This window comes from Elephas maximus, chromosome 21 (genome assembly GCF_024166365.1).
Source record: "Elephas maximus indicus isolate mEleMax1 chromosome 21, mEleMax1 primary haplotype, whole genome shotgun sequence".
NCBI lineage: Eukaryota > Metazoa > Chordata > Mammalia > Proboscidea > Elephantidae > Elephas > Elephas maximus.
In genome coordinates this window covers 11,555,568-11,568,381 of record NC_064839.1, presented here as the reverse complement: position 1 = coordinate 11,568,381, position 12,814 = coordinate 11,555,568, and the positions used below count along the sequence as shown (strand labels likewise).

Sequence of the window (12,814 nt, the reverse complement as noted above, 5' to 3'; positions counted from 1 at the left end):
GTATCATATTTTTGCATAGAAAATACCAAATGTAAATTCATCATCTTTAGGATTTTGCCAAGTCACTTACACTCGATCACCATTAAGAAAAATCACTGCTTTTGAAGGCGACAGCATCTCTGCCTGAGATGAATAATTCACTAGTTGTATCATTTGACTGAATACCGTCACCTGTAGATTTATAACGCAGTTATTAGGAAAAATGTATGAAAATCTGCCTGAACGTTAACACCACAATGTCAAAAAACTAGGATCTCTCTCCAACTACACGTAAATATAGTGCAGATCTAAAATGGATGTTTTTCTTTTAAAGATAGATTTTTGTGAGATGAAATACCAAGTTGGAAATGTGGCGCTGATTTGCTCATTTGCCCTTCCTCGCTGGCACCGCACACGTGCCAATGGGTCCTGAGAAAGTGAAGCACAAGGACTTGAGAAGATCACCACCTTGAGGATGTCCAACACAATCTGATCTCAGCACGGTGCACTGGGCCTCACAGAGACAGCAGCCTCTTCACAGAGCAGGGCCCTTGGCGATTCCATCAATGGTCAGGGAAAGACTGTCTACGTTACAGCCTTGAACTACACAACATTTTACTTGGTGTTTGCTTCTTAAAAGTCTAGTTTTAGGCTACTAAACAAGTTCTCCAGACAAAAATTCATTTCTTCTTTAGGTGAAGGTTTGGATAAGGGCGAAAAGGGTATTAAATAAAACTAATTACAGATTCATTATGACCTTTAACAAGTCCTAGGAACGAATTTATACCTAAGAATCCACCCAGACAACCCGGCCACGAATGCCTCAGCCAGCCACCGGGCAGCCCCTTATGCAGGGCATTGTGGAGAAGGGGCTAAACTGAAGCCTCCTTCCCGCCTCAGGGGGCCCTCGGGAGGCAGACGAGCTCACACATGGAGCTCATTTCAAAGGTTTCCTTTTAAATGTACTTGCTTGAAAGACGGAGCTTGAAGAAAGGAAAGCTTGATAGAGCCACGGTGAAAGTCGATTTCTCACTTAAATTATCAGACATAGCTCATAAAACCAGCTGTCTCAAAGACAATATTACCTTTATTAAAAAACGGATAGACATAGCAGCACTTACAAAATAATAGTTCATAAAAGGCATTGTACATTGTCAACTGATAGTGTGAAGAGCAGGCCCCCAGCACAGCTGGTGCGGGCTCTGTTTGCAATGCTCACAGCCACCTGCTCCACGTAACAGGCCGCAGCCCAGAACACCTAAGGGGAGGCCAACAGTAACGGTGGCACTCCTCAACTTCAAGCCTTTGTTACTCGTGTGAACAGTCAATCAAGTCAAGTAGCACCCTCCTTAGCAGCATCTGGAGCACTCACTGGTGTTCTGGAGGTGGCTGGTGTACTTGACCCATTTATTTAAAATAATCTAAGCATTCAATAAAATACACTTCTCCCTGTCCAATGCTATTTACAGAAACACTTCTGTTGAGGAAGAGACACACTCTTCCACTTAAATATCTGGAAAGCTAACGCAGGCTTCTGCTGCCGCGGACAGGAGAACTCTGAGCAGGCACTTCGGCACGACCGTCTTTGGTGGAGAACGCTGGCGTGGTCACGCTGTCTCCTGCTCACCGCCCTGCTTCTTACCGCTCTGTGGGGGCGTGAGGACCCCAGTGGGGAGAGGAGAAACCCTATTTTGTTCAGACAATATGGCTTTCTTTGCTTGGGCCTTGTCCTGTTGGTAAGAATAAAAAGGGAGAAATGTTAAAAATGAGAATAAAGTGCCCTTCACTTACTATGCGAAAAGCACTTACTATGTGCTTTTTCTATGAGGCAAATGAAAGAAAAATAGTGAAGAACAACCTAAAATTGCCTGGCCTACCCAACACTGAGAAACAGCAGTAGCTACTGACCAGAATTTTTCTTTTTCAAGAAATTAAAAGAACTCAGAGCTTTACTAGGATAACAGGGAAGCATAGAGGTTGTTTGGGCAGTTTTACGGGTCTGTCTGGGAAAAAGGACTGAAACAAGGAACAGCACTGACCAGCAAATCCAAGCTGTTGACATGGGTCTGGATGTTGTGAGCATCTTCAGCAGGAATGCCCCTGAAGTGCTTCAGTTTTGAACTTCCCGTCTCCCTGATGACCATGGCGAAGGGGACCATCCACTTGACACACCTCTCTATCTCACACCACTGGTACCCTGAAATGAAAATACCTTTGAGGATCAGTCTGAAGCCGACAAGTGGTTTGTAAGTGCCACACGCCTTGTGAACTCACGGGAGAGCCAACGTACCTGAAACCTTTTGCATCAATTCAGACGAAGAGAAATGATACAAGGCGGAAGCAGCGAGCACGCCATAAGAAAATTCTAAGCAGCCAACATCCAGGATGCAGAGATCTAAAAGCTATGGAAAAGAAAAGAAGAATGAAATAGCCAACACATGTGCCTTGTGGAGTTCTCAACCTAGCTGCGGGGCAGGGAGCCCCAGGAGGGGGAACGGAGCCGCTTACCTCTGCAATCTGTATGAAGATTTGCTGGGGATACTGCGGCAACAGCACTTCATAAAAGTCCTTTAGATATGCAACTTGCATGTATACATTCAGCCAGGACACAACTGTCAGGGGACTTAAACGCCACTTCAGGGCCTAAACGCAAACAGAGAAAAGGGCCCAGTGGTTGAGAAAAAAAAGAGCAAAAACAAAAACAGGACACTTCTGCTCCCCGTTGGGAGACTGCATTCCCTCAGTCCACTAAAGGAGTTCAAATACTGCCCTGTTCTGTGCCACAAAGTGTCCAGCTGGAGAACACCTAGCCAGTTAAGGAAGAAAAGATACTATGTATACATTTAAAAAGGGCTGACAAACTACCTTGTAACCTACCTTCATAATGCCTAATTCCATGTTGAGAATGTCATCTCCTGAACAAGCCCCGTCTGTAACATATGCAAACTGGTGCAACTTGGGAGGATAGATTTCCTAGAGGAAATAAAAAGACACCAGTGGCAAAAAGGCAATTCCGGGTAGTTTTAACTTATCTAGAATTCTTTTTTGTGCTCTGGCATAGACAGAAAGAGAAGAGGATATATGGATGGAATAAAGACAGAAGCCACTCCAGAGGTCAAAAATGTGTTAACTGTGAAAGAAATGAAACCCCAACCCTGCCAAAAAACATCACCCCCCCCACCCCGCCAAAAAAAACCCAAAAGACAACCTGAACTTTGTTTCATTTACTCATTGGGGCTATTTTTGGAAATTTCATCCTTTCAATGGCTTTACCAGCATGTTCGAAAGCTAGACCCATACACCTTCTATAATCACACCAAAAACTGAATCCTCTTAAATCAACTAATGCCCAAACAACAGCGATAACCCAAATGCAAGTTTCCACAGTGTGGAGTCCATATTCGAAGTGATTTCTCTGTTAAAAACCTCAAAGTTCCATGTTTTGCTTAAAGTAACTACACTAACGTATACACTTTATATATTCACTACCTCTCTCTGGGTTAGCTTCTAGCCTTTTCTGCACGAGTCAACTTTAAAGGGCCTCAAATTACAAACATTTAGGATATATACAATAAACAAATGGAACCCTGGTGGTGTAGTGGTTAAGAGCCCAGCTGCTAGGCAAAAGGCTGGCAGTTCAAGTCCCCCAGGCGCTCCTTGGAAACCATATGGGGCAGTTCTACTCTGTCCTATGGGGTCGCTATGAGTCGGAATGGACTCGACGGCAACGGGTTTGGTTTCGCCTAATCTCAAGAAGCCAAGAAACGGCATGTGCTACATAAAAAAATATTTAAAAATGACTTACCTCAAGTTTGGCTGCAATAAATAAAGATGAAATCCCAATAAGCTGTAGAAGCGTTTTTACAACGTTCTGTTGTGTTGCCATATACCGATCAAAGAAATCTTGTGCCAAGTAAAATGTCTCCCTGTGAAGTTTATACACTTCACACACCTGAAAAAGGGATTTAGAAAGGTTTAGAACAGTTACTGGGCAGGGGTGGGGGAGGGCTTGTTATGAGTTTTGGTGGACAATATAACCACATCAAGAGAAACAACTCTGCTTTCCTGAAAGGATGGTTACCTTCTTGTCCCTAACTGGAACTGAGATCTAAGGATGGAGTGTTCTGTGGTTGATGTCACAGTAAGAACACGTCCGTAAGGCCGGGGAAGGAAGATACGTTCACAGGCAGCATCTTCATGGAGAAACTACGAATTCTCTCAAAGAATGCCTCCCTCTTGACAAGTTTCATTATGACTCGAGGAAAGAACTAGTATATTTCCTCACAACTGGGCAATTTTAGTAAGAAAGTTTAGAACCGGGAACACACACTTAAAGACTACAACAGGTATACAACACTGTAAATCACAAGAGGCAAAATCTGTTTAAAAGAGTGTTCAAAAGACCCAGAGACCCAGTACCAGGCTAGGTTCCAATCCTGGGCAAACCCACTTACCTCAGATATCTCAAAGGATAAAATCTGGACAAGAGCTGCCTTGCCTACCTCACGGGATTGCTGAGACCCGGAGAAATAGTTCACTGATGAAGCTGAAAAGGATCCAGAAAATACTAGCCCTCCCCCATTATCACCAAATATCTGATTACGTAGACACATAACACTATACATCAACACTGCCATTACTAAACAGGACATCTTAAATGACTGCAATTCAGGGGATTAATAATAGAAAAAGAGCTGGAGAAACAACCCACAGAATATTAATAAGAAAATTTCATCAATTACCAAAGACTATTTCTGAAGCGTAGGCTGAGCCATATTATATTTAGCCTCAGTTTTTATAAAGAAACAACTACAACCTGACTAGAAGTGAAACTAAGCCTTCTGTTCTCTAAGGACCTCTCAGACCTGTTTGGCCCAGCCCACTGCCTTTATCTCACACAGATTCTCAGCGGGGCTGGGGGTGGAGAAACGTAACATCATCACAGACAAGCAGGCCTGTGAATCCTGGGCTCCAGGCTTGTCCCACTAAAGACATAAAGGTAACCATCCTTTTTTATCCTCTCAATGGTATATTACATGATTTTTGATTGCCTTTAAGAAAAAAAACATTCCTTCAAAGCCTAATGGCATCAATTGATTATACAAAATAGAACCTCGCAGTCTTTTTAGGGGAATGAACTGAAGCCCGAGAGATTAAAACATATTATACCTAAGGCTTCAAGAAACCATGTAAGTTCCAAAGGGCACTGAAGGGCTCTACGACGCGGGGCGGGGCTGGGGGCGCAACTGCAGGGCCTGTAATTTAAAAGCAGGCCTGCAATGCACGCAGTGCAGAAAACGTCGACATTCTCAGGGGGCAACAAAGAAAAGCAAACTATGTACGTGGCATTTGGAAGACGCTGTTTTCCATCCTAACCAACTCAGCAAGGAAAACGCTGCTAGAAAACATTACAGATGAGAAAACTAAGACTTAGCGTTAAATGACCTGCCAGACCAGGGGCACACAGATGGTTAGTGGCAGTGGGGCGTTTGATTCTAGGACTAGCGAAACCAGGGTACACATGCTGTTGTGTGCCGTCAAGTCGATTCCGACTCACAGTGACCCTGTATGACAGAGTAGAACTGCTCCATAGGGCCTCCTAGGCTGTAATCTTTAGGGGAACAGACCGCCAGGTCTTTTCTCCCTTGGAGCCGCTACTGGGTTCAAACCACCAACCTTTGAGTTAGCAGCCAAGCTCTTAACCCTTGCACCCTGGGAATACAGGCTTTTCAAAGGGTACACAGCACAGTTTTGGGGAATGTTTGGATTCCCAACTTCCATGCATACCCTTCCATGGAACGGGTCTGCCTGACATGCTTTTCTTCCACTCACAGGAAAGCCCACCCCCAGCCACCCCAAGTCTCACAATGGCGTCTGGGAAGCCTTCCTTAAGCCAGGCCCTGTAAGCCACCCACGGTTCATTCCAGAAAGAGGTGTGCTGCCAAAAAAACTTCACTTCTTATGTTTAACAATTATCTATCAAAATTAGTAATACTTATTATTTTGAGTGATTGCTGCAGGGAAGTGTGAGGTAACTGATAAAAGATGTAAACAATGTATTTTGGGAGGACAAAATCCTACAGGGAAAGGGGAATGGACTTCAGAGAGTAAAAACGAACAATGTAAAATTTCTGACTGTAAAAGATACGCTTGTTCACATAGTCTTAAAATTTATGACCCTGGTTATAGAGTCGCTGATATCTGTACTCCTTTGGATACATTCAAAAGTAATTAGCAAGGATCAATTATCAATATTTACAATATGCTGGGAAATATAACCTTTGCAACTATTTAACCTTGGAGACAAAAAAGATTACCGTCAACTCTGAGTCGGAATCAACTCGATGGCACCCAACAAGAACAAAATCATCTCAGGAGTAAAAAGATTGCAGAAATTCATTTAAGGAAGGAAGCAAGTAAAAGAGTTAGAAGATCACCGCAATATACCACAGCTTCAAAAACACGGAATGGAATCAAACACGCAGAGATCATAACGGTGCAGAATATTCTAGAAACAGTCAACACCTCCAGTTAAAGGGTGGACTCCACTCACCTCCATGAGCCAGTCCAGAAGGATGGCGCGCATCTTCGGCTGCAGAAGAGGGTGCCTCTGCATGACGTGCTTATCCCTCAAGTAGGTCTTTTCTTTGTTTAGCATGATATTCCACACTTCGTCTCTATTTGCCCAGCTACCGAACATAAACGAGTATTAGAAAGCACCCAGACTGACGAGGGAGGGGACGGTGACGACACGGAGTGGAAGGTCTGGATGCCACGTGTACAGCGACACTTACTTCAGAACTGGCAGTGGTGAGGCTCTCGTTGGCGCGAAACTCGGAGGTTCGTAGGCGGAATGTGGGTATGCCAGCTCACCCTCCTCTTTGTCAGGTGTCGGGATCAGGGAGCAGGGGTTTGCACAGGCTGCATTACTGTCCCAAGGCTATAAAAGACAAACACATTTTGTTTTTGGTGCCTGATGTACAATGGCTATTTTTACATTCACTGATTTGTAGATTGGCCAGTATTAAAAAAAAATATCCCACTGGAGAATAGCCTTCAGGCCTAAAGTGAGATGGAGATGGGTAAGTAAAAGCCACAGAGATGATGTCAAGCTTTTATTTCATCAGCTTAGGAGTCTACAAGTAAATACCTAAGAATATTTTCCACATTACCACCTTATATGGGGTACTTGAACAACAAAATGAACAGAAGGGTAAAATAAAATGCCAATAGCTCTTACAGTAAAAAAAAAAAAAAAAGACAGACAAATCCATTTATAGCTCAGTAAAATACTAGGCATGACTTCTGCAATTGCTTAGGAAAAAGAAATACTATGGGATTGTTGTCATTTGTAGTCGCTATTGAGTCGATTCCAACTCATGGTGACCCATGAGTGCAAAGTAGAACTGTGCTCCACAGGGTTTTCAAGGCTTGACCTTCCAGAAGCAGATTGCCAGGCCTGTCTTCTGAGGCACCTCTGGCTATTAGATATGCTTGTTCATATATTCTTAAAATTTATGATTGTGGCTATCAAGTAGCTGATATTTGTACTCCACTGGATACATTTTAAAGTAATTTAATTAGCAAAGATCAATTATCAATATTTACGATATTCTGAGAAACATAATCTTTGCAACTATTTAAACTATGATGAAAAAAGATGAATTAGGTTCGAACTGCCAACCTTTCATCTAGTACGGGAGTCGCTTAACCGTCTGCACCATCCAGGGACGGCCCTACTCAGGGATTATTTTGTCACAAGCCAAAGATTTGTTTTTTATCAAGTATAATTCATCTGCTAAACTTTCTTAAAAGTGTAACACAGAAAACTATAAAAGATCAAACATATACACCAACTGCCATTCTCATTAGACTCCTCCATTTTGAAACAAGAACACATAGGATGTGATATCCTCCCTTAGTTACAGGAAGAGCCAAACATGCTACACAGTGAAGATCCTCTATTTTCCTTAATTCAAAGCAAAACGAAATCAGTGCAAAAAAAAAAAAAAACCTAATCAGGCAACGATCCCGGGTTATACTAAGACGTTCATGCAGATAGAGCTTAAAAAAAAAAAAAAGAGCTTAGATACTGATTACATTAAAAAAAAAAAAAAAAAACTGCCATGGGACACGGTAAAGACAGATCAAAGAAAACAACTTGGGTGCAAACTGAAATTTTTGTCCAGTTTTCCACACTTACTCGTTTCTGTGGCAAAATCCTAAAGACACCTGAACCCAGAGCCCTATACAAAGTAAGACTCAAATACCTGCTAAATCAATGAATCATTAAAAACCAAGCCAATATGCTTTTCTTTTAAAGTTTTCAAATACTTAATTTTATTCAATTCTCCATGTTTGGAAAAGACTAAGGTCATTGCACCATTTGGAAAATTTTCTTTTTTAAAGCTACCTCTAAACTGCTCTGCTGAACTTCATACTATAAAAAGAAGCCTATGTTTAATTTTTAAAGTTATAACACAATGATTTTGTTGAAGATATGGCAGGAAACAATCTTGCCAGCAATGGAAGTTTTAGACTCTTGGCAATTTTTTTTTTTTTTTTTTTTTAATGCAGAAAGGCCATTAACGTTGACTAGAAAAAAAAAAAAAAAAAGACACCTGAGATGACCATAAATGACCCTGAGGACTTGGGCTCTACATGCCACGTGGAAGATAAGGTCCACAGTGGCCATCATAGCACACTGGCCACCTTCAAGGACACCTGAGCACTTTCAGTCTCCTGAGATAGGCAAGGTGAGAAAGCTCTTCACCACCTGATGCGCAGAGAAGCGGGCAGACAAATCGTCCATCCCAGCGCCTGCCAACAGCTGTGCGAGAAGGGCACCCTCCTCCCCAGCTCTAATACCATGTGCCGGTGGCATTTCCTTGACTCAGAGAAGATCACATTACAACTGCTCTAAATTCACTTTGTTCTTCATACAAGAAGAGACTGAAGCTTAGTTTTGAAGGCAGAAGCTTGGTACCCCCCTCGACAGCCAGGCGGCTGGCACAGCTGAGCAGGCCTTTGGTGGTAAACCGGCAGCAGTTCCCAACCTGCAGCTCACAGACAAGTCAGGTGAACCACACGCAGACAAACGGTTCCCAAAGCTGGCCTTTTCCAGAAGAAGCAGGATAATGAAGTCTAAGTCTTTAGCCTGAAGCGTACACCAAGTTTCAAAGGAAGAAAGATCAGACTGGCTTTAGGAAAGAATGGGAGAACAGCAAGAGACCAACTGTGACTACTCCTAACCATCCCTGATGTCTTATGCCACAACTAAGGATAGAATTACATTGTGCCAAATGATTTTCTGAGAATTAGCAAAGTCCCAGACTCTGCTCCAAAACTAATGTTGGGTCATGTGCAAGAAATAAAACAATGAAATGGGTATGTATGCTAAATGGACTTTAGATGTTGTTGGTAGGTGCTGTACATTTCAACTCATAGCAACTGCATGTGACCAAGTAGAACTGCCCCATTGGGTCTTCTTCACTGTAGTCTTTATAGAAGCAAATAGCCAGGTCTTTCTCCTGCAAAGCTGCTGGGTGGGTTCGAACCGCCAACCTTTCAGTTAGCAGCCAAGCATTCATCTGTTTGCTCCACCAGAGCTCCTTGGACTTTAGACAAAAGGCACTTTTTCACTAAGGACGGCCTTGATGAAGCAGTCACACTCGGCACGACGGCTCCAGGAAACTTGGGTTGTTGTACTGGGCTATACCAGAGTGTTGTCCTATACTCATGACTGGCCCGCTGAAATAACTCCTGAGGAAAATTCTGTGTAATTAATAGTTAAAAAGGTTCTGTTGTGTCCTCAAATTCTAGCTTCATGAATCTACACAGAAATAACAAAGACATTGTTCCATAACAGATGGATAAATTTCAGGCTATCTACTCTACAAACACACAGAAACCTGTTCTCATGAGTCTCTGGACAACCACGAAATGCTTTCTAGTGGGAAATAATATGGCTATTCACGTATCCCAGCTATCAATGCTCCGCAGTGCCAGGACAGGGCCCTGTCTTAGGCACCCTAGAAACTGCACCAAGAAGTCAACATGGGGGGCTTTGCTTTACCTTCAGTTGCAAAGTTCCTTTCCATTTGAAACACAGCTAAGAAAATAAACAATTTTGATTCTTACAAGTAGGGGTTCGTTTTATAACACCTCGGAAATCCACTTGCTTGATAAGAAGTTTTTCTCTTTAGGGGCATAAAAGGGGGAGAAAGAACTTAGGATGTGCCGTCCATTCCCTCTCCTAAACTCTTTCTTCTAACAGAGAAAGAAACCCTCCACCCTTGCTGAATATTCAGCAGATCTGCCCCAGAAATGCCTGATACTAAGGTCAGTGCAGTGACGAATGCTGCTGCAAACAGTGCGGCCCATCAGCTCTGAAGCCCTTCACTCTTCCCAGCCCGGCTGCCGTGGCTACTGCTCGCTGCCCTGACCCAGGCAGGACCGCATACACAGCTTGAAAACTACTCCCGCGCAGCTTTTATCTGCGATAGCGTCAGGCCTGACCAGCTAGTTTGGAGATAGATTGCTTCCCCTAGTGGAACGCTAACTATAGTCTCAGCCATTTCTGGGTGTAGAGATAATGCAAGTTTTCGCTGCAAAGAATCTCTGATATTATGACGGCACCCTATATGCAGGAAACTCGACAGAAACTACTTAAGGGAGGGACGAGAGAAATGGACCAGTCAATGAGAAATGTGTGGAGACACACACATCATTACACAGAATGAGATCAGGATGAGCCCTGATCACAGTGGTTAACTGCTGGATGGGCTGGAGGAACTCCCACGGCCAGAATAGGTGGAAGGTTTGAAACTGGACCTAAGTATGGGGTAGGGGCAGGGCAGCAAAAAAGGTCCTTAAACTCCCCTGTGACAAAACAATCTAAGTGTGGGTGGGGAAGTCAGTGCTTGTAAACACACACAAGCACCCATCATCACAGTCACCCTGAGAGTTCTGTGTCCAGAACCTTCCGTCCTTCGTGAGCTTTTAGAGACACGGCTGCAGGCCTGACTCTGCCCCCAGCCTGTATACATCCCTGGATTACTTTCTTCCTACAATTGGGCCTCAGTTTCCTCATGGGTAAAAACAGAAAAAAAAAAACCCAAAACAAAAAACCAAGCCCGTTGCCCTGAGTCGCTTCTGACTTGTGGCAGCCCTACGTGTTGTAGAGTAGAACTGTCCCATAGGGTTTTTAAGGTTGTGATCTTTTGGAAGAGGACCACCGGGCCTTCCTTCAGAGGCGCCTCTGGGTGGGTTTGTACTGCCAGCCTTTCAGTTTGTTTGGGCCACCCAGGACTCCTGGGTAAAAGGAAAGGACTGAGTTATTTAGTGTCCGCTCTGGTTCTTCCAGACAGCACGTATCTATAATCTCAGAGCGTGCTGGTCAGGAGCACAAGACCTTCCTGGAAGCCCAAGGCTGGCAGAGGCCAGTGCCCACCGGCAGGCACAGTGCTCAGCTGTGTGGACTGTATGGAATTAGAGAAAAGACCTTCAGCAGGAGGTGGCAGGGCATAAACCCAACTTGACCGTGGAGAGGGGGAGGCCCTCCGGCTGGACCAGGTCAGCGAGCACATGTACCTGACTGCCACACTGGCTTCTCACAGTCCTCTCAATTGTGGCGACTTCTTCATCTGGATCCTGCAAAAACTAAGGTAAAACAACCCCCACACACAGAAACACACCAAACAACCCAGAGACAAAACACACAGAGAAAGAGAGAGAGAGAGAGGGAGAGAGGGAGAGAGAGAGAGAGAGAGGGAGAGAGAAAAGAAAGTTGATTAGGTCATGAGCGCCATTTCTGCCAAAGGCATCCCCCGCCTAAGCCCCTTTGGACAAGTTTGTGGGCAGAGCCCAGCCTGGTACCCAGGTAAGACGGGGGGTCCTGGCCCCACCTGTCCCCTTTGTACTCACAACGGCCACATTTGCCTTCCTTTTCCTGGAGCGAGCAGAGAGATCGCTGCTGCCGTCCTCCTTCATGGTGCCCCGCTCCTTCGCATCCCTGCAAAGCGGGTGGTGGCACCACGGCCGGGTGAGCCCCCGTCCCGCCCGCCCGCCACCCCTCCCCCTCCCCCCCCCCCCGCGCCGGCACTCACCTCTCCCTCCTCTCCCGCGGCATGGCGCAGGGCGGCTCCGACCGGGCCTGGGGGGCACGGCGCGGGCAGGGGTGAGGCGGAGGGGCGGGCGGGCGGCGGGCCAGGCGGCCGCGGCACCCCTCCCCCTCCCGCGCGGGCGGCGGCGGGAGCCTCCTGGGCCGGCCGGGAAAATGGCCGATGGGCCCGGGGTGGCCTGTCACCCGCGGCGCCGCCAACAGCCCGCGATCCCGGGTTCGAAGCAGGGCTGACGGGCCCCGGGCGCCCCCCGAAAGCCCGCCGGCGTCCCGCCTGCCTCGGCGCCCGGGCTGCCTCAGTCTCCCCGCAGCACCTCTCCCTCGGCCCTCCCCGGGGGACCCCGCGCTGACGACCCCGGCCCTCAGCCCGCAGCCCGCAGCGGAGCCCTACCCGAAGCCGGCTCCTCGGCGGGCGTCGGCACGAGCCGAGGCGGGAGGCGGCGGGCGAGCGGGAAGCCGGGAGGCGGGCGGCGGCGAGCGCGCGGCGGCGGGATCCGCGCCTCCCCCTACACCGCGCTGGCTGCCGAGGCGGCTGCTCCTGCGCCCGGCTTCGAGCGGGACATTTAAAATCCCTGCGCGCGGAACCGGCCCCCGGCCCGCCCCCGCGCCCTCCCGCCAGCCCCGGCCCGCCCCGCCCCGCCCCGCTCCGAGCCCCTCAGCGGCCGCCGAGGGGACCGCCCCGCCCCGCCACCGCCCTCGGCCCCGCCCCGGCCG

General features: G+C 46.6%; 1 protein-coding gene across 2 annotated transcripts; it reads right to left on the bottom strand.

Annotated features, from left to right (window-relative positions):
• Positions 1-1,053: 1,053 nt before the first annotated feature.
• CCNE1 (cyclin E1) lies at positions 1,054-12,555 on the bottom strand. 2 transcript variants are annotated; one of them, XM_049864690.1, is made up of 12 exons: positions 12,492-12,555; positions 12,087-12,133; positions 11,905-11,992; positions 11,572-11,640; positions 6,774-6,919; positions 6,533-6,668; positions 3,785-3,931; positions 2,857-2,952; positions 2,488-2,622; positions 2,270-2,381; positions 2,019-2,176; positions 1,054-1,709 (listed from the first exon to the last, which is right to left on the bottom strand). In XM_049864690.1, exons 2-12 carry the CDS (start codon positions 12,107-12,109, stop codon positions 1,587-1,589), a joined length of 1,233 nt encoding a protein of 410 aa, XP_049720647.1. In that variant the 5' UTR covers positions 12,110-12,133; positions 12,492-12,555; the 3' UTR covers positions 1,054-1,586. The 2 variants fall into 2 exon arrangements, with proteins under 2 accessions (XP_049720647.1, XP_049720648.1); XM_049864691.1 differs by lacking the exon at positions 11,572-11,640.
• Between the last annotated feature and the right edge of the window lie 259 nt (positions 12,556-12,814).